The following is a 22475-nucleotide window of genomic DNA, read 5'->3' on the forward strand; positions in this document are numbered from 1 at the left end:
TTTATTTACATAAGAGAGTTTAAACTGATCATTACAGGCAAGCACTAATATATCGTGCTAGACAGTGTAACAATGATATGTTGGACACTATACATGACCCAAACCCATTACCTTCTATGTGTATAGTATTCAAATTACCAATTATTCTTAAGTTGCAAGATGCACGTGTGAAGTAATGGCTACAAACTAATTTACCAGGCGAGTCCCTCGTGATATTCTTTATCCTCAGCCTTTTCTTGGTTTATAAAAACAAAACTAATGGTGCAACTAACAAACTTACACAAATGAATAACACATAACAAAGCGACATTAACTCGACTTATTAGACACAATCAAATATTAGTTTGCCTAGAACCTCTCGCGCAAAAGATGTAACCACAAAATCATTGGTTCAAATTTATTTATTTCCTCGTTCAATCTGACATTGCCATCTAAATCCGTGTGTAGCTAATCCGCTTACAATGTTCCTGCATAAACGCATTCAGTGTTGTCGTGGTTGAGATATCATATTGTCTTAGTATGGTTAGTTCACAGACAAAACGATGGGGAGCAGAGTCTGCTGAGAAGACAGCAATTCCATACAACTTCATAATTCAGCACTGACATGGAAATATCTTATTTAGTCCTAAAAATTCCACAGACAGTAAGATATGGGTCTGGGCATCCTCCTAACCGACATAACACTTACTAAAGTGTAACTGTGCATTTGTCTTCGCCTTTAACAACCCGAGGAAAAGTGTTTCTGTAGGCTTCGTTTTGTTACTTGACATTGTTACTACATTTATTTTATTATTTTCCATAATAGTCCGATATTCACAAAATATTTATGAGTCTGTAGTGGATGGGTGGCTGTGTGGAAGTGTAAAAGAGAAACCCTTTCTTCTCAATTACAGTTTAGTTTTCGCTATTTCTCGAGGGTCTCTGCCTTTCTGCTTGTTTCTTTCATACTCTTTGTTGATATATCTCCTTTCTTGCACACATCTTGCTTGTGTTTTCTTACATTATAAAGTTATCTTTACATTAGAAACTCCTGTGATGACAACTCTCATGTATAACAAACACTATACACCGGGAAATATATACATTGTCACCGCAGTAATTTAAAATATTTACAAAACAAGTCACAAAGAGACCAAATGATAATTATATATATTTATAAATTATAAAAAAAATTTACAAATTTAAGAGAATCTCACAGTCAATTTTTTAACTCCCCCTTACACCTACATTCATGGTCTTTCCAGCATTTAATCAATCCGAAATCTCTTCACAGGGAAAAACATTCACACGTGGAAAATTCTGACTTACTTAATTTGTAAACCTCATATTCCTAAATCGTTCTCTGTATCGTCATTGCGAAATCGAGAAAATATCACAATTGCTTCTCTTACTCAATGAATATAAACAAAACAAAAACAACAGCTATGTTGAGAAACAATCTGTCAACATTGCACTTTTGATGATTTTAGAAGAGAAAATAGGACTGTGAAAACGCAAAAAAGAATGTGTTTATTGAATAATAAAACTAGATATTACAATTCACTTTTGCTAAAGAAGGCAGAAGGCTCTTAGCTAAAGTGAAGGTGGCTGTAGGTGGCTGTAGGTAACGGCATGGTCTTCTTCTCCAGTACGATCATCTTGGAACCGAAGGACATTGTATTCATCTTCTGTATTTACCGACTGATCAAGCACCTGTTGAAATATGTGAAACTTTAATGTAAACATAAATCAAATAAAGCATCAAAACAATTGTTTCCATCTACTTCATCAACAATTAGCATTTAATGAAAAATAATTACAATTGACACGTAATAAAGAAAATGGATAATTTTTTCTGTTTATGAAATAATATTCGTTTGCACATCGAGTGCATTTTAAAGAAAAAAATAAGTAAACTTCGTGACATTATTTTAGTGTGGCTGCAAAAAAATGTCTCACCCTTGCATCAGAGCCCACTGTTTGAGGTATAGCAGCCCATGGCAAATTATGATACACACCGGGTCTAAAGTCTGTAGGTACTTCAGTTACATTCACGTAGCCTTCCACTGGAATTGAATGTATCAAAAAAAAAAAAAAACCACAACAAATCCAAAATTGTGTTTTTCCTTATTCAGATATCTAAGCAGTACTTTATGCACACGTTTACGATGCACGACAAAACGTGAGCCTAATAAACAAACTTTAAATAAATAATTCAAATGCCAAAATAGGGTGAGGAGTGCGTTTATGAGTTATTTTAGTATATGTAAAGGACTGTAAGGCGTTGAAATATAGTTGACTACATTTTGGCCAATGAGCAAGCTGAAAAAAATGTGTTTAATCTTTTGCCTATCTTTTCAAAAAAGTTAATTCCAATGTTTCATTTTGAATTTATCTAGATATCTTTACAGACATTCCAGTAACTTTAAGAGTCATACAACGTTTGCAATCAATGAATTGTTATGGACATTCAGGTTTACAAACGAATAATTTCTTGCCCTTAACTCTTCTTGAGTTTCTGTCTCTATGATACTTTTGAGGTTGATAATTTTTTGTTTATTATGCCCTCATTAGAATACAATATCTTATCTGATTTGTTAAATAATGCTTTACCTGACAGATCCGAAAGTTTGTTCTTGCAATTGTTACTTGTCGATGCATGTACTCTGTTCCTAATTACTTCCTGTAAAGTAAGTTGCTTCTGGTTGCCTCCAGGCGCTGGACCAGTGATGGTGGACAGGTCTCCAGATGCTGCAGTGAAGCGAACAACGGGTGTCTGTGCCCTTGGATTGTTGTCAACTGCACAGAGATCTTACAACGATGTCTTTCAGATTCTTTTACGAATCATTTTGTTGCCTTATACCTTTCTTGTGAATTTCACAGTATTTCACTGTATTATTTTACTTATTTATTATGCGTTTATTTGCATTTAAGAAATGTAAGCTGCTATATTATGCTTTACCTGAGACAATCATCATCATCTACTATCAAGGCGCTTACATAGCAATCACATTTCTCAAAAAAATAAATTGTGTGAATGCTTTCTCTTCCAGAAAAAAAGCAGCAGGTAAAACTCAGACTTACGGCTTGTCGTATCACGAACTGTACTGTACTCGTGTTGTCGGTAGTCAACAGTAGTTACATTCCCTGCAATTGTGTATAATTGTCCAGATGGAGCATAGAAGTGTGCAGTGGGAGTCTGTGTCTTGTTTTTGTTGACATCTGTAAAAAGGATCGACAATAATGTGAGTGTTTAAATGTATAAACCCCCGTTAACCATTATACAACAGCCTCGCCACTTACTGTATCCTAAAAGTTTAAGACAACTTTAAGCTGATAATTTTCGGCTAGGACTAGCACTTTTTTGGATGTTAACTACCTGAGAGTCTTTGTCGATTAGAAAGCTAAGTAAAGTGTCATATAATATGTAGCACATCATAACAAATACGAAAAACATTCTGAGCTAATCTATGAAGGTATAATATAATTCGCATAACTGTAACCTTGAAAAAAAACCTCTTTACAATCCTGGCTCTCTACAGTTGTTCTTGTGTTTGATTTTAAGTTTGTAAATGAAGGCATCCACTAAAAATTCCCCTATGATTAATCAGTAAGAACAAATCAGGCACGGAGTCTTAAAAGGGTTAAGTAAAGTCAAAAGAGAAAAAATATTTGATTACCCTATGTCCGTAAAAAAAATGTAAACCCATTACGAACAATATTAGGATAAGTAGAACCGCCTTTATTTAACAACTATTATAATGTCACACAGAAAAAAAGTTTTTTTTAAATCGTTAATATTTAATATCAATAATAATAAGCGTAAACCGCATGGTTGTGTCATTGTGTTTTTTTTGAGAATGTGTTTTCAATGGATGTGAAAAAAAAGACTAAAAAGAAATAACACTCACCTGATTACCGTATGCCCCGATAAGAAGTGCAATCCAATTACAAACAACATTAGGATAAATACAACCAATTTCCATAACCGCCTTTAGTAAATAACTTTTACAATGTCAAACAAACAAAAAACAGCAACAACACTTTTTTGAAATCGTTAATGTCTCCCAAAGAAGCTAAAGGGTAAGTTGTATTTTTTGCATGAATGTATTTTAAGTCGATGTGAGAAAAAGATCAAATCTTACAAGGTAATGGAACAGGTGCCAGACACAGAGGTGTGAAGACATTACATAGGTCAGAGTCAGCAGTTTATGAGAGCGGGACACATTCCCTCTACCTCAATGGTTTACCTTCTCCAACTTCCAACTATCCACTTCACAAATGGGCCAAGGGAGATAAGCACAATATTTCACATATGTATAAATGTGATGTGGACACGCCATGGGCTTGGAGACTAATACACTACCCTGTTTACACTGTTGTTCCCAACATCATAAAAATATACCGAAAGAAAAATAAGTGACAAAATACTACAAACAAACAAATTCGTACGACCTAAGAATCAAAACTCCAAAGTTTGCTTATTTTAATCACAGATATTTATGGCACAAAAATGTTTCTTACCTTTCCGTCTTTTGATGTAAACAAAGATAACTGCTACAATTATAGTGACAATAACAACAGCTGCAGTACTGCCCGCTATTATTCCCCCGTGAAGAGAATTTTCTACAAAGATCACAAGACAAACAATCGTCATTAAGCAAGCTGACTAATGAATCGTTTATAGTTTTAAAAATGATACAATCCATGAATTTCATTTATTTTAAATTAAATGTTAGACCTTTACTGTTGAAATCATTTTGTAATCTTGTTACTTTTAAATATTATTGGTACACTGCCCTATAAAAGGTCCATTATACCGTAATATTTTTTGTGAATTTTTTTGTTTGTTTTTATATTTCTACATTCTTACGTTCGGGCTTGAACACGTATGTGCTATTAGAAGACACGTCTGTAAATATGTTGTTGTGTGCTATGCACTCGACTGCCATGTTGTCCTGTATATTGGTGGTAGAGACAGTGCACCTGCTGATGTTTACACTGTGAGTCTCCTTGTCACACGAGATGTTCCACCGAAACACGGCAGAAGGATAGACATCAATCGCCGTGCAAATTAATACAGTCTGGGTTTTATCATCTGAGGACTCTTCTCTGCTGATGTAAGTTTCCGAAGGTCCATCTGTGCATTAACCAGTTAAAAACAATAAAATCTTGATCAATACACAAATTATATTTAAAAAAGAAAAAGATCACCATCATCAACAGTGAAAGAAGAAGGGGCGGAATGAAAAATAAAAGTTAGTTTTATACATAGTTTATGCAGATGCCAATACAGATACATTTGACTAAAAAAAAAGATCAAGTGTAAAAAATATATGTAAAACATTTATAGTAAATCTAGATTAATAAAAAAATATAAAACTAAATACTAAAATTGTAAAACACGACTTACATGCAATTGTAACGATGTACGGAGTTCTATAGTTAATTGCTCCCCATGTCAGACGACAAGTATCGACGAAACCGTTTTGTTCACGCTTTATATCTTTAATAGCAAAATGTTCTTCCCTTGTTTCCACCCATCCAATTTGTGCAGGTGGATCTCCCAAATTTAGAGAAAAACATTTGCAGTTTATACTTGAGCCTTCGAGGGTGACATTGGAACAGTTGTGCTGAGGTGGAGCTGGTCTCTCTGGGTAAATATTAAATCACATTATTTCAAGTACTTTCTGACTTAGTCCCTAAATTGTGTATAACCTTGGTATCATAATATTAATTATGTTTTATATATTGGCTCTCTCTCGTTAGAAAATTTCTTTGGAGCTTCCAGTGGCAATCATTAAAGTGATCTACGACCTGCTGCAGAATAACATATCTCGTGAGAAGAACTGTGAGTTTTTATTTTATTTCTTTATTTTGTCAGATTTTAGGATGGTGTTTTGAGAATAGGGATCTCAAGTATAAGGGTTTTTTTTTATCTTACCGATATGAAGAGTCCTTGAGAACGTATCTGCTGGGTGTGAAGATACACTGATGTTGTAGGTGTATTTGCCATCATCCACAGGCATTTGATGCATGAAGGAGCAGTTTACATAATAATAAATATCCACTGATTTGCTGGTGAAAGCACTTTGGGTTCCTTCATATGATCGCTCTATGTTCTTCTGCACGCACGAGCAATTAATCAAATTATTGTTGAAATAAAATGGTAAAAATGATGGATGTCTACTATAAATTGTAAAGGAACGATATTTTTTATACTTTGTTTTTATAGTACACTTAGGGAAAAGAGGTTATTTGTAATGGGTTCTGCTCTTTTTAGTGAATAGTAGATTTGAATATAGGTATGATTAAAGTGTCTTAAAGATGTTAAATTTAATAACTGTGTATGTAGACATCTGAAAATATACTGTGGTACAACATTTTTTCTTCTCATGTCACATAAGAAACTAAGTATTTTAACTTTTTGTGAACATTTGAACCTGAATGCTAAAGTAAATACAAATGTATATTTCAGTTTTTTAGAGTATCTTTTGCTTTTTCAAAACGTATATGAACACGTAGGATACATCCAAGCTGAGAAGCATATAGGTACAGATTGCATGTATTTTGTAAGTTTTTAGCCTAAACGGAGATGTCCGAGGAGTGTACCTTTTTCAGTGTCCATTTGCACATGCGGTTATTTGTCCACAGCAATCTGATTGTACACACTCCATACACCTTCCATCCTGACAGCTCCACACTGCAGCTACCAGGAACGATGCTGACAGGAACTAGAGGCAATATTGTGTTTAGAAACGAAAGCTACAAAACATTCGTAAAGATTTAGCATTCCGCAAGCACGGACTTTAAAAGCAAGATCATTTTGTCGTAAAGCTTTTACAGTTTGTTAGGCAACGAAAGCCGTAATGACTATTTATCAGAAGAATTATAAAAGATGCCAGAAATCCGATAAGGAGCTATTGGGCAAACTTTCATACACCAAAAACAAATTGAGAAACGAAAAGTATTAGCTAATGTAAAAGTAATTGAATATTGTTACCTATTACATTGAAGCTATAAACATTTTCAAGGCTGATGAGTCTGTTTGGACCCCATGTTAGCTGACATGTATAGTTGATGCCACTGTTTTCTCGCTGAACCTTTGGAAGGTGTAACATCTCATTGTTCACTTCTTCCCAGATAAACTCTGCTGGTGGAATTCCTGCTTTTGAGGAGTTGCACATACAATGAATACTGGATCCTTCATATGCAATGGCTGGACAGTTGTGTGTAGGTGGTCCTGGACGCTCTGCCCACGATAAACAAATTGCGAAACGTGCTCGTTTGCCAAGTTTAATTTTTCTGATCAAATCTTAAGCATCTTATCCATGAATAATTTGTTTAAACTAATGACAAAAAATGTCAAACTTGCTTTACCTTTACGAATATATTTCGAAAACTGATCGTCTGGATGTGAGGATACTCTTATGCTGTAGCTGTAATCATTCTCCAAGAGAGGCATTGTCTGTTCGAAAGTACAGTTTCTTCTTTTGTAACGAATGGAATCAACAGTGACAAAAGTTGAAGAGCCTTGGAATTCCCCTAAGTCGACAGATTTCGGCGAAACAGAAGAAGATCCATAACCTCTAGACTGAAAAATATAGTACTATTATTTATAAATTCTTACTGCTGTAAAAAAAGCTAGCTCATCTCCTCCGCCAAAAAATGTAGTAATCAAAAATACACTATTTTTCTTTCTTTATTAATTTTTTCTGTCTTGTAAAGAACACGCGAATTTAGAAAGATAGAAAGATGAATGTGCGTAATAAACACATATTTTTTTAAAGGTCCTGGGATTTTAGAGAAAAATAGATGAAAGGGAGACAATGATAGAGGGCACCTGATAGAAGTAGCGCCACCTGCACACGGGAGTGTTGTTCATTTCCAGCCACTGAATTGTACACACTCCCTGCACCTTCCATTTCGACAGCTGTACACTACAGGATGAACGAACGATGCTGACAGGCACTGAATACAACATTTTGAGCAAACAAATGAGCTTTCTGAGGTGTTCATTTTTCTTGAAATATTACATTCATACAACTCCAGTCATACATTAGTGGGAGGAAACGTTCATTAATTATAAAAAAAAACATGTTTGCAGTAACTAAACTATTTATCACAAAAAAAATATCTTGCGCTTTCTAAGTACAAAAAAGCAATCTATGAAATCTAGTAACCATTATTAATTAAGAGATAACAACCCCAGGGTCTACGGGGAAATCACTTAGATAAGTCATCTGTTACTAAAGTCTGCCTGATATGTGAAAGAAGCTTCATATATCCCTTTTACTATTTCGGAAGTCTATATAATCAGAAATGAAAAATATTTGCGTGTAGGCATAAACGATACAACCTGTATTAAAGATAGGAGAGTTTTTTTTATGGCATTGCTAATTTTTGCTTGAAACCTTAATTCTAGAGAATATACTAGTATATGCTATAAATACATACCACATACTGTTTCTATATTTTATATTCATTATATATATAGCTGTTTCCCTTACAAAAAACTTTGAAAAAGTAGATATACGAAAAATGATTTGTTTTTCAATCACAAAGACTTTTTTCATTTTTTAAATATTAAAAATAATCAAGCACCAAAAATAGTAACATAAGCAGCATTATCAAAGTAAAAAAAAATACTTACCTGCTACTTTCAAGGTAATAATAGCTTGACGGCTAATGGGCATCTCTGGACCCCATGTCATTAAACATGTATGTCTGGTGCCACTGTCCTCTCTTTTAACACTTTGAACATATAAAGTGTCAGTACTCAGTCCTGACCAAACAAACTGTGCTGGTGGACTTCCTGGATTTGATGAAGTGCACTTACAAGTGACACTGGATCCCTCCTGAACGACATCAGGACACGTGTACTTGGGATCCCCTGGGGACACTGCACATTGCGCATACAATGCAAGATAATCTGATGCAAAAACATGCATCTGGTATAAATATAGAGCTCGTGCATTTTATACATCAATAATCTTGGAAACGTGGGGTTTAGAAGCAAAAGTATCTAATTACTAAGTTGATTACGAAATTGTTATTGGAGTTTCGAATCCACAAGTTAGTTGTGGGAATTACAGTATTATATAAGGATCCGATAATGATCAGGAGGACATTCATTGTATGTATGTTTATGTGTTTGTACAGAAACTTGAACTTATTTAAAACATGCAATGTGCGTTTGGCAAAGCATGTACAGTGGAACCTCGGTTAACGAACTTAATCCCTTCTGGAAAGCTGTTCGTTATCCGAAATGTTCGTTATCCGAAACAATTGTTTCCATAACAAATAAAGGAAATAGATTTAATTGGTTCCCAGCCCCTGTTGACTTGGTAATATTTAAAAGTTACAGGCTATATAGTTATTTGTCTTTTTAAAAACTGTTTTAGCAGATAGAAGAGAGGACGTCTAGCGGTTGGAGCAACAACATTGAAAGTTAAAGAGATCAACGATACTGACATCAGTTATTCTAGCTGGGGATTGAATTTTGAAGAAGGTAAAGAGAACCAGGAATCTGAAACGGGCTCTGACCCTACAAAAGCTAGACCCGGTAAGCCTGGTGACTAAGCCCAGCTCACATCGAACTGTAGAGTCAGAATGATACTACACATAGATACAGATAATACCACAAGGAAATACACTGACAGTTAGAGAAACGTCTTTACAAACAATCTGAATATTTACGATATGTAAAAGCAAATACTTTACCTATATGAAGTGTTTTAACAGTGTTCCATAACCCTGAATCTATGTTGATGCTGACTGTGTAGTTGCCCTTGTCTGTAGGTATTACATGGGTAAAATAACAAACTCCTCTGTCATAGGTTTTCCCATCAAACCAGTATCGAGTAACTGAACCTTGTAAAGAACCCCTGAGCTGCAATTCGTTTTGCAGAAAACAATTTATTAGTAGTCGAGTTAATATTGATGATGATGCTGATGATGCTGATGATGATGATGATGATGATGATGATGATGATGATGATGATGATGATGATGATAAAATTTGTCAGAAATGTAATTATATATGCTTGTACATTCATATATCAGTGTGTGTGTGTGTGCTTGTGTATGAGAGAGAGAGAAAGACCCATAAAAAGTACCTGGATATTGTTTACTCGCCATGTGCACACGTGGTTTCCGTAGTACGAGTCCATGTTTTCAACTACACATGTCCCACTTACCTTCCACTGGACTATCGACACATCACAGTTTGTAATGATAGGAGACCCTGTTACAAAGACAAATTAATTGCACGTGTTCAAAAATGTGAAAAGAATGTTTTTTACTGCAAATACTGCACAACAAATTTTTTTCAATATATATACATACATCTATAAACATAGAAGCAGCTAAAGTATGATTTCGTTCATTAATATTTTCATTATAGATGTAAAGTTTCTCGGGAGGAATAGCGAGGACGACACAAAAAACATTCTTTACCTGTTTAATGTCCTTTTTGCCGACTACAAGCTAATTATGCAATTTAAAAATTCAAACTATTAATCAAGGCTCCAGCAGCCAGTCTACCCTATTGCTCTTAGTCCACCCGATTTGTTATACCCTTTTCTTATGTTGTTGCCACAACATGACTAACAAGGAGTAAATTTAGTTGTAAATATTGTCATCAAATATTGATCAAGTGCTCTACTTTTTTCAACATATTGTATTTAGACAGGATGGTGATGTACGGGGCCTGTCACACTTTCTCCGTATTTAAAGGTAAGGTGAAGCAAAAATTTTTTCCTTGATACACAGTTTTTCTCGATTTAACGTGTACTTTTTGGTGGTCCCGTGAGAAATAAAAAATCTAGGTTTCAATGTACCTATGTCCCAATCTCTGACTCCGAATAAAACCTGTTGAAGTGTCGTTGATGTGAACTCGACTTCGGCTACTCAACAGAACAATTTCAGTTGATTTGACTAAAACTGAGTGCTAATTGCAAAAAACGTGAAATTAGGAGAGGTAAAAAAATGTGAGATAAGACAGAGACAAGGAAGTTAAGAAAAAAATGAGGAAATAAATGTTTTTGTACAAACTGTGAAATGAGTCAACATTATGTAACAGCATAATACAAAAGGACACAAAAATAAAAAAAATGTTGCATAAAATTTTACTTACCTAAATGTTCTTTTGTCAGTAAGAAAAGAGCACCGAAAAACAGCAAAAAATCCAGTGTCATCATTTTTCTTGAAAGTTTTCTATCCCAGTTGTTTGTAACAACAGAGCACAAGACACTTACTGACTGAAGATATCGGGATGTAGACTGTTTGAAAACTAACCAACATCCCACTAGCCAAGACACCAAGGATCGCAAGTGGGGTAGGACACGACACACCCTACACAAACCAGTTGGCGAGGAGTCGTTGCAGCCCTCTGCCCCTCAAGGAACTAAATAAAACTAAATAAATTAGTTTCCGCCTTTAAAGATGCAGTCCAGTTAATCATCCTCAACCGTCACGTGCAGCCACCGGATGCGATACACTGCCAACGTTCACTTCCTTATTCTGAACGCCGCGTGCCCTGATGGCGCTAAGTGGGGCACGACCCTCAGCTTTGTAAACTTTGCTCTGCTTGACACACTGCTCGATTTTAACAATACTAAAGTACTGACATGAGGTAGTGTCGGTTGTTTTGTAGGTCTATATAGATATATTAAAAACGGTAGTAAACAGAGTGGAACACATTGAAAACTGTTTAGTGTTGTTGAACGCTGCCCTTGAATATATTTTTCTTATTACTTTATTTGTTTGAGAGTGTCTTTCATTTTTTTTACCAATTGAGCCCACACGCACTAGTTATTTATCTCTTTTACTAAGTGCAAAAAAATGACCTTTGTGCAATATTTTCAGGTCCCCAGTTGATTCTGAACTTCTAACTCCATCTGAGAAGTCTCTCATCGGTTTCAGGTTTCATGTTGCAAGAAGACAACACCATTCCATTCTTACAAATTGATCAAAGTCATTAGCCATAACATCTACCTGTCTTGATTCAAACTGATCACGGTTGTGACATCTTGGTATTGTGTAGTCATGGCAACAACTCGTAGACAATGTGGATCAGCTGCTATTGTGATTGAAAGAGTAGTTGAAAGACTTTCCTTAAGCAGCTTTAATCACCGCGAGGTGCAAGCACTTTCACTCAAAATCAACAACAACAACAACAACAACAACAACAAAAACAACAACAACAGTGCATCTTAAGGGGGTGTACACGATTTTCGTAAAGTCGTTTTCCATCAAAGGCTGTGTCATATAGTTGCTCAATTTTTGAAAATGAAATTTCCTCTTAGGAAGTGACCTCACTACACTAACACCAGTATCTGACACTTTTCCTGTTTCGGTGATTGCACAAACCATAAAAATACGAGGCAAGCTCACACCGAAAAAAAAACCACACACAATCCCACCTACACACACCCACGTACGTTAGATAGAGATGTGACTTTTAAAATTTCAAATATGGTCCTTAAAATCAGACATTATCTCGATACTGTTTGGGATACAACAAAAACTATAATATTGTATGAAAGTTTTAAGGTATCTTTTCCATGTCAATGATGAGGGTTTTTCATTGCTTAAAAAACAGTTTTAGTCTTTTTTAATTGCTTTTTAATCGTTGTAATAAGATTAAAGCTACATATATCATAACATGCTTCTTTTGTCATCTGTCACTGTTTCTACTGAGCTATAATGACAGAGTGACAACTTTTATGTCGCCTTTAATGCTAAAGAAGACTATTGGCTTGTTATTAATATTTTGATACAAAGAGCCATTATTTATCTTCTTTCTTTATTATACTTGAAAACACGTCTCTCTCGATTATTTGAAAGTTATAAATAGTCATAAACATTACAGGTCCCTGACACCTTTGTGAACATACTGTGATGGGCTCTTCTCAGTTCCAACTAAAGGAGTTAATTAGACAGGAGAAGAAACATAGTTTAATAAAGCAAAAATAAAGATAAGCCTGCTTTCCCTCTGAATGTGTTTACAGACAAGTAACAGGCTGAGGTAATTAGGCAGACATGACTAATTGACTCATATGATGCGAAGCTTCTTTCCTCCCTCTTCAAAGTCCTGTATACTCCTTTGTTGAGAAAGAATATCTACAAAACTGAACAGGATTTGGCTAGTTTCTGTCCCACAGACATCACACAGTATTTATTGTTATTGTTTGCAATCATGGGCAGTGTAACCTACAACACATGGCATCAGCGCTGTTATTCTTACTTTAAAGGTTTCCTCTTCATCTATCTTATATTTATTTACCTGTATTCGGTTTTTTCTTTCTTTTTTTATTTTATCTCCTATTCTGTGAATGAGCATTTGTCATACCTGTCATACATACGCACACAAACAGACACAAATATTAATCAATTTCGAATACAGTCGACACTCTTTATACAACTGGTTTAACCAAAACAAACAAAAACAATGACAAATAACTGCGATTGTTTCTGTGCCATTTTTACAAAAAACACAAATCGATCGAAAAGTATTTACTGTGAAGTTTTGACCAACAGTTTCAATTAATAAATTAATACATATGTACATAGCCCTTATTAGTTTTATGGAGGTTTTTTCGCCCAAAAAGATGACCTGAAGTCAGGAAAGGTCAAGAAGTGTATACTGAAAGGTAAATGTTATAATACATATATATATATAGAAAGGAAAAGAGAGATATATAAAGAGAACCATACGGCATGAATCTTACAATGTCCCTTGTTATGTATAAATTATATAAAACACAATCATTCACTTTACATAAAGTAGAGAACTGGATCAAAAAAAAGTTCTCAATAAAAACGGAATAATAAGCAACATTTCTTTTCATAATGTCTTTATAAAATTAAGGGCGTGAGCGCACACACACACACAATTCCTAAATCTTTATTTTAAATTCTAACGTAAGAGTTCTCACCTACATAAAAGCTGCTTCCTAAATAGTTTACTTTTCACCATTACATTATTAAAAACTATTCAGTTTTCATCCCTGACACAGTTAATATATCCAAAAAAGAGAGTATAAATTAGAGATGTTACTTTAAAGTAAACTCAATGTTTATTTGAAGTCAAGGCGGCTGTAAGTAGCTGCATGGTCTTCCTGTCCAGTTCGACTCTTTTGGACTCGTAGGACATCGTATTCGTCTGTTCCATCAGTTGCCTGTTGAAACATTTAGTATTAAAAGAATTTCTTTGGCTCCGCTTCATAAACAAGTATCAAAGTCAAAACAATAACCACAATTAACGGGAAATAAAAGGAAATAACATGTTTAAGTGTGTCGGCAATGATAAAAATGAGGACATCTAGTGGATTTAGAAACAAAAGTAGGTAAACTTTGTAACTTTATTTTAAGCATGTTGCTGTCAAAAAATCTCACATTTGCATCAGAAATCCTTGTTTCAGACGCAGCAGCCTGTCGAACATGATGGTACACACCCAGTCTAGAATTCCATGGTACTTGAGGTATATTCATGTAATCAGTAACTGGAAATCAGAAATAAACAAAAAATGATAAAGGTAAACAAAGGAGCTTGTTTATTGTTTAGACCATAATTTTAGGCATGATGCTAAAATACTTTTGTTTTTACTTTGAAGTTTAGAATATGGACGTGTAGAAATAATCTGTTTACCTGCTTGATGGCAGACCAATTACCAAGCTTAAAAAATGTTTTTATGTTTTCCTTCTTTTTTTGTATTTTATCTCGATTTGCTTGTAATAGAACGACAAGCTTTGTGTTCATACAGCTTTTGAACAAATTATCTATATATTGTCTTTTACTCTAATTTGTGTTTCTTTCTGCATTTCACTTTTTATTGTTTGTTGCCCTTTATGGAATTCATTGTGTTAGGTGGTGTATTACACCATGGTTTACCTGACTGATTATGAAGTTCCTTCTTGTCTATTCTTGTTGGCTTGTGCATTATTGCCAGACTTGTTGATTCAGTTGTTTCGTTTGTTTGGGCATCAGTAGTTCCAGCCTGAAGACCGCTGATCCTTATTGTTGCACGCGTCCTGTTCTTAACTGCTTCCTGTACAGCAACTTCTTCATTGTCTCCTACAGTCGCTGGGCCAACGATGGTGTACAGGTCTCCAGATGGTGCAGAGGTGCGGACAACGGGAGTCCGTGTCTCAGGAATGCGGACTACACAAAGATTCAACAACGATACTATTACTTGAATATGCTGATGAAAATGTTCAAACTTTTTCACCACTAATAAGATCATCTTTATTAAAAAAAGTATTTGTGGCTGGCTTTTTCCCAGTATTTTTAATATTGAATTAATGTTGCAGAAAACAAACACACACAGCCAGCAATGCGTTTTTCAATGTGAGCAGTTCATAGAGGACAATGATAGAAAACAAAGTAGTTCAAAGAACAATAAAGTGCTCTCACCTGATGCTTGTATAGGCTGATATAAACAGTTAAATATAACGGACGGTCTTCAATGAACGAAGGTCTATCAGAATGTCAATGAAAAACAACCACTACTTCTTATCCAGGTAAGAAATCTTGAATATAGTGTTTGATTGTTGGAAAATACCCAACATCAAAAATCGTCAATGTCAGAGAATCTTTAATGTGAGCCCTATTAATGTTTATACTATATTTGTATTCCTGTTCATCGATGTGTAAAAAGGACTACATCGTAAAAAAAGTTTCCTATGATCCTGCTGTAATGAGTTGTAGTTCTGACTTATCACGGATGCTTTTCTCTTCTTCCTCAAAGTCTTACCTTTTCCAACCTTCTACGGTTAGATAGCCAAGTCTCCAGTTGCATTATCATGGAAAAGTGTGTTTGAATAAAGTATACATGTATATTAAAATGAAAAAGCAGACAGATAACAAACTAAATAAATAGCTAGCAAAGTATCAAGATAGACAGCTAGCATTCTTGCCAACTAATATCGCGGCCTCAGCCGGTGGAATGCATTCCCCCAGGGGTACGGTAAGGGTTATGCAGTGGTATGAAGAGACATAAACAATTATTGTTTCATTGCTTCGACTGCAAAAAAAACCCAAAAAACAAAACAACAACAACAACAACAAACGAAACCGACTTTAAGTTGATGTTATACGAGCCGTCAGCAGCTTCCATCGTCGCAACTTTTTGATGGCACAAAAACAAGACCAAGTATCGCATTAGAAAGGTAAGCACATGGCAATATGGAAAAAGTAATTTTATGCTGGAGGAAAATATGGAAAAAGTAATTTTATGCTCGAGGATTATGAACGGAGACCTTTCAACCTTTGCAGATACATTAGCGAAAATGGTTGAGAGTCCATGATATAATAGAATAAAAAAGAAGAATGGCATCAAACATAAACTTACGCAATGTTGGATCGTCAAATGTGATATACTCATTTTCTCTTCTGTGACTAATAGTGTTGACATCTGTAGATGGTGCAGTAAAGTGCACATTGTGGGTTGGTGTCTTGTTGGCTACAACAAAGATTAGAAACAAATGTGATTATGTGAATGTACAAGAACCCGATATACATCGTCTAACATCTCTTTGGATCGCAATTTATTATTGCTTAACCTGATGATCTCTCCAGAATCTTACTTGTTATCAATTAGTAAGCCATCTAAAATAATTTCTTGCGTAACAACCTATAGAAAAAATACAACTAATATTCTAAGATATTTATGAACATATAACAAATATCATATAAAAAGTCAAATACTGGGAAAAAACATGAGACAAAGGATGATTGTTTTCCTTAGTTATTGAACTGTTCTTTGTAATGCGAAAAACAGTTGGCATTTACGCGACATCAAAGAGCCATTCAAATTTACCAACTAGAAAGACTTGAAGACATGAAGCTTAGAAAAAATAGTTTGTCAAAATCCAAAACTGCACTTAATAGATTCCCGCACTTATGAGATGCATTACAAAAAAAGCAGAATTTTTTAGTAATTGTTCATCAGAACAATGCAACTCTCTACAAATGTGCCCAAAAATGCACATCTTCCTTATACATTACTCGCTACATCCTGTCTTCCTCTAGAAATTTACTCTTCGCCCTTGTCATCTGCTTCCTCTTTGCGTTTTCTGTATTTGGTTTCGTAAATTATCAGTACGGTTAATTAATTCTTCTCTCGTAGTCCTTGTTTTCCTGTTCCTTCTATTTTGTCTTTGACTCATTGTCTTTCGGGTATGAGTATGCGGTATATACTTTTTTTGGCATTTATTGTTATTAGTAGTAGAACCCATTATACAGCTTCAGGTTAGACACAGTCGCACTAACCCGTTAGCTTTCCTCTACCCATATAATATAGGACATAGCAAATAAGCAGTCAGTGAGAAACTATTTCAACCAGTTCAAAAATGTGTTTATTTAAGGCTGAAATACCGGCGGTAAAAGTTTAGCCCTGTTTACCTATCCGACGTTTCACACAAACAACTATAACAGCCACAAGGATGGTAAGAATAATCATGGCTCCACCACTGCCGGCTATTATCCCCACCATCAAATGGTTATCTGTAGACAAAAGGACGAAAAATCGTTGATAAACATGTTGACCAATCAAACATTTGTGATTTAAGAAATAAAACTTGTCTACACTTTGATTTTAAACTCTTATTGCGGTATGTAGTTTTCAATATTTTTGCTCTTAAGTATGAATGGTATTAATCTGTGCTTTGTTTTTATGAAATATTAGCTACATCTTAACCGCTTGCCTCTTTTTCGTTGAATGGAAAATATATGTTGTTTACTTTTGATATGGGTACGTCTCGGCTTGAAGACGTATATACTAGCAGAAGACACTTCTACAAAGACTTGGTTGGTTGCCATGCACTCTACTGCTGTGTTGTCCTCTACACGTGACGTAGAGAGTGTGCACGTGCTGGTGTTCACTCCGTGAGTCTCTTTGTCACACGCAATGTTCCAGTGAAACACGGCGGAAGGGTAAACATCTATTGCAGTACACATTAACATCGTCTTTGTCTCGTCACCCGATGACTCTTCGCTGCTGCTGATGTAAGTTTGCGATGGTCCGTCTGTGTATTTTAAACAACAAAGCTAAGCATATAATTTGATTAAAAACAAAAATAATTGACGCCAATAGCAACAACAGAGAAAGCAGAAGAATAAGACTAGAGATAAGATTGCCTAGTTTATTATGTTGACAAACATAATAAAGAATAATTGAGAAAACATCTTAGAAGACAAAAAGATACGATATATGACATAAAATATTTATTTACACTAGAGTACCGAAGAGTAGTAATTTGTAACATGATACAATAGCAGCTAAAAGGGTAAAACATTACTTACAGGCAATGTTAATCACGTATGGGGTTGTATAGCTGATGACTCCCCAAGTCAGAGAACATGTAAAGACGATACCCTGGTTTTGCTTGTTACCCTGTATAGTCAAATACGTTTCTCCCAATCCCTCCCATCCAACTAGCGCGGGTGGATTTCCCAGCTTTGGTGTAAAGCACGTGCAGGTCATACTTGATCCTTCGAGAATCATCTTTGAACAGTTGTGGTGAGGCACGTCTGGCTTCTCTGAACAAAATGCAATAATATTTATATTGATTCTAGCTACACACCTCACATAAACGGAGAAATTTGAAAGTACAAACAGAATACTACATAACTACTGATAATTACGAGCAGTTAGTTAAATAAAAAAACCTACCAAAATGTAGACATAAAAACAAAGGTAGGATACTTTTAACCTTGTGCATGTACTAAATAAACAAAAGGTAATAAAGTGTCATGAGCAGCTCATGGACATTAAAGCATCAACCTCTAGGTACGCGTGACATAAAATTGCACAAAAGTTTCACAGCTGCATTTGAGCCTTGATCCACTGAAAACCTCATTGACCTATTTGAATCACTAGAATATAATATTGCCTTCTCAAATGTATATAATAAACTAAAATTACCGATATAAATAGTCTTCCCCCACTGATCTGCTGGATGTGAAGATTCACTGATGCTGTAGGTATAATTGCCATTGTCGACAGGTATTTCACGCAGGAAAGCGCAAGTTTCTTTTACATAATTTTCAGAATACATATATGTATAACCGACAAATCCTTGGAACTCCTCTGTGTTATTCTGTAAAGACACAAGCAGTTATTACAAGTTCTTTTTTTAAGCACATACTTTATATCTCTGTATGTTTTCAAAAGCACGAAAATTTAATAATATTTAAAATGTGTAAATTTCATTCGGTTTTATTCAGCAAATTATCTACATCTTAGTAAAATATACATGTAAGGGAAGTCTTGGAACTTCTCATTTTAATCTGATAAGCTTTTTACAATGATTATAAGTTTCAGGCATGTCTTTGCTTATTTAGTTCAAAAAATATATATAGACTTATCAAAACTAATGTGTATGATGACAAATATGTATTTTAAATAATGTTATTATGTTCTGTCATCAAATCTCACAGAAAACCAAAACTCTAACGTTGCACGTACACTAGTTTTCTAAATTTATATTTCCTGTATTCCACATATTAATATAGAAAAATATTAACATCAAGTTTTGATCCCGCTCAAGAGGTACTAGTGTATATGTTGCATATATTATAAAACCTGTCCATGGATTTCACCTTGTTTTTCATGTTCCACTTGCACATCCTGTTTTTTCGTCCCACTACCCTTTTGACTGTACACATTCCATACACTTTCCATCCTGACAATTGTACACTGCAGCTAGTAGGAACGATGGTGACGGCGACTGGAGACAAAATTAATAACAGCCAAAAAGTATGTTAATGACAAACCTATTTAATAACTTTTAATATCCCATAATGTTTGAAACACATTTAAACTCATGCGAGAAACAAAGTTTCTGAAATTTAAAAAAAAAATTCGAGATAAACTGAAAAGAATTAGTTTTGTCGAAACAGACGATTTATTGTAATAAATGTGTTGTCTTGCAATTTAAACTAGACTCAGAGAATGGAATAATTATAAATACATGTGTGTAAAAACATATGCTGAGAAGGAAGAATCAACTTTGTTATAATTTATTTGCTTATTTTACTATAAAAACAGTAAGCACCTTAAAAGAATTTTGTAACACTAATATCCATGGTAAAGGTATAAAATATAATTATAGTTACCTGCTACTTTCAAGGCAAAATCAGTTGTACGGTTGATTAAACCATTCGACCCCATGTCAGCCGACAGGTGTACTTCCAGCCGCTACATTCTGTCTGAACATTTTGAATTGTAAGTGTCTGTGTTTTGTTTATCCAGGTAAATACTGCAGGTGGAAATCCTTTATTTGACGAAGTGCACTTGCAGATAACACTGGATCCCTCCTCAACAGTGTCATTACACGTGTGGACAGGATCCCCAGGTGGCACTGATTAATTGTCAATAAAAAGACAGATAAAGCGATTGTCGGACACACTACGTAGGTGTTAATGTGATTTTTGTTTACACCTGTCAAAGGTCATGTATTTTAAGCATGAATAATTTGCAAGACCTAGACTAACGAAAAAACTAACAAACGAAAAAATAGGTTTCTAGCCAAATAAAATCATGTTTTGTGTCAAAGATATCTTTACTTGTGTTTATTATTTTACTCCCTATAAAATAATTGAGTGATAAAAGTGATGTTATTGACCAAAAATCCCATTGGTAATATCACAGTAAAATTATATACAACTGTAGGAACGTATCTTTAAATACGAGAAACATGTACAAGTAACTATCTATTTCTTTACCTATGCTAATAATCTCAACAAAAATAGTTGAAGGACCCGGATTGATGGTGACTCTGTAAGTGTACATTCCGTAGTCCACAGCATCGTTGGTTAAAAATAACAACTGGCCTCTTTGGTATCTTCTCCCTCCAGACCAATATTGAGAGAGTGATTCATAACTTGTGAGCTTCAATCATTTAGAAAAGAAAATCAAACCAAGGCATACTGTACTAATTAGTAAAATGTTTTGTCTTACATATACCTTTAGTTTGTTCATTTGAGAATGCTACATAAAATCGCACTATATCTAGTTGAAGGAAACACTATAAGACAGCAACAAGCGTTAAAAGCGTTAAAAAATCCAAATGTGACAAATAATAAGTAGTTGTCCAAAGAGAATTTAGAGAAATTAAATAAGCAGGATAAATATAGAAAAAATCCATTTATCTAAAACTGAACAAAATATGCTTGGAATAACAAATAGAGCTACCTTTATATACAGTATATACTATACAAGTGTTATGATTTTCAACAAACTTTCTAATTTATCTTACGAATAATAAGTGTGTGTATAGATAGATGTACATGTGTAAAAGAGAGAGAAAGAGTATGCGTGTGGAACGATAATGTGTGAAACAGTTTATGAGAAAATGTGTGTGGTGCGTGTGTGTGTGTGTGTGTGTGTGAAATACCTTGTTATTGTTTACACTCCACATGCAGGAGTACTTGTCGTCTGACGCAAACATCTTTTCCACGGCACACGTTCCGTACAGCCGCCATTTTGATATCGTTACATTGCAGTTTTTAGCGATAAAAGGCACTAAATGTATATACAAATCATGATGAGTATTTACTTAAACATATATATAATATCTGAAATATGCAATTTGATATAAAATAAGCGGACATTATTGAAGAAAGTTTTTGTTATTAATTTTGACACTAATTGTTATTAAAAGATCTATAGATAACATTACTGTTACTAATAAATCCATCTTCATGATTTTTCACGTTTGCAAACGGAAAGAAAATCTTGACCGGAAATACGACTTAGAAATATGTATCACTTGAAACAAAATTGTTATGTCATTAAAATCTTCCTTAAAATACAAATTAAATTTCCTGCTATTTTTATGCCGAAAAGTCTGAGATCTAAAGAATGCCTAAATAACTATTGAAAAATAATAAAAGGAATCTTAAATCACATCACCTACAATCCTTAGCCTGCAAACATCTATTGTGTCCTCGTCGCTGCACTTGAGTAAAATGTCCTGCTGCTCGTGACACGCTTGATGTCCAGCGTGCTCTCGTATTCCAATTTGAAATTGTTTTTTGTGCAGATAAAAGAAATGGAGGGGCCTTTTGGGAATAACACCTTATTCTTTCGCAATGGCCAATGTAGTTCCATTGTAAGTTATCAGTAGACGAAAACCATTCTACCCGGCCATTGTAACGGCCGCAGGTAAAACTCACGTCCGTGTCCTCCGTCACATCTCTTACTCCAGAAGAACAATCACGGATATGTAAAGCTGAAAAAACAACAACGATTTTCTGTGCACACAGTTTACTGAAATCTAAATATAACTGTTCATTGAACAAAAATAATCAAACGGTAGAATACAAATATCCTTATAGAGCAGTATAGACCGGTGGTTATAGATAAGGTCATAGATAAGATGTAATGAATGTATCATCATTATCATTGTCGTCCCTTCGCGTTGGTTTGCTCAGCCTAATTAATGCCATCTACTTAATATTAACAAGAAATAATCATACAATATCGTTA

The 22475-nt window shown here is 34.6% G+C and overlaps 2 protein-coding genes across 4 annotated transcripts; both read right to left on the bottom strand.

Annotated features, from left to right (window-relative positions):
- Positions 1–385: 385 nt before the first annotated feature.
- Positions 386–11401, bottom strand: LOC112567846. The gene is made up of 16 exons (XM_025244692.1): positions 11117–11401; positions 10098–10225; positions 9703–9871; positions 8633–8881; positions 7823–7950; positions 7360–7573; positions 6983–7231; positions 6592–6713; positions 5924–6104; positions 5393–5632; positions 4853–5119; positions 4504–4605; positions 3064–3201; positions 2593–2778; positions 1939–2045; positions 386–1692 (listed from the first exon to the last, which is right to left on the bottom strand). Exons 1-16 carry the CDS (start codon positions 11178–11180, stop codon positions 1573–1575), a joined length of 2664 nt encoding a protein of 887 aa, XP_025100477.1. The 5' UTR covers positions 11181–11401; the 3' UTR covers positions 386–1572.
- A 1981-nt stretch (positions 11402–13382) lies between these two features.
- On the bottom strand, positions 13383–22216 carry LOC112569198. 3 transcript variants are annotated; one of them, XM_025246923.1, is made up of 13 exons: positions 21900–22216; positions 21382–21509; positions 20711–20876; positions 20102–20346; positions 19586–19713; positions 18909–19083; positions 18287–18523; positions 17725–18009; positions 17387–17488; positions 16335–16445; positions 14876–15145; positions 14380–14486; positions 13383–14162 (listed from the first exon to the last, which is right to left on the bottom strand). In XM_025246923.1, exons 4-13 carry the CDS (start codon positions 20154–20156, stop codon positions 14061–14063), a joined length of 1572 nt encoding a protein of 523 aa, XP_025102708.1. In that variant the 5' UTR covers positions 20157–20346; positions 20711–20876; positions 21382–21509; positions 21900–22216; the 3' UTR covers positions 13383–14060. The 3 variants fall into 3 exon arrangements, with proteins under 3 accessions (XP_025102708.1, XP_025102707.1, XP_025102709.1); XM_025246922.1 differs by having other exon boundaries at positions 17689–18009; XM_025246924.1 differs by lacking the exon at positions 17725–18009.
- Between the last annotated feature and the right edge of the window lie 259 nt (positions 22217–22475).

This window comes from Pomacea canaliculata, linkage group LG7, assembly GCF_003073045.1.
Source record: "Pomacea canaliculata isolate SZHN2017 linkage group LG7, ASM307304v1, whole genome shotgun sequence".
Classification (NCBI taxonomy): domain Eukaryota; kingdom Metazoa; phylum Mollusca; class Gastropoda; order Architaenioglossa; family Ampullariidae; genus Pomacea; species Pomacea canaliculata.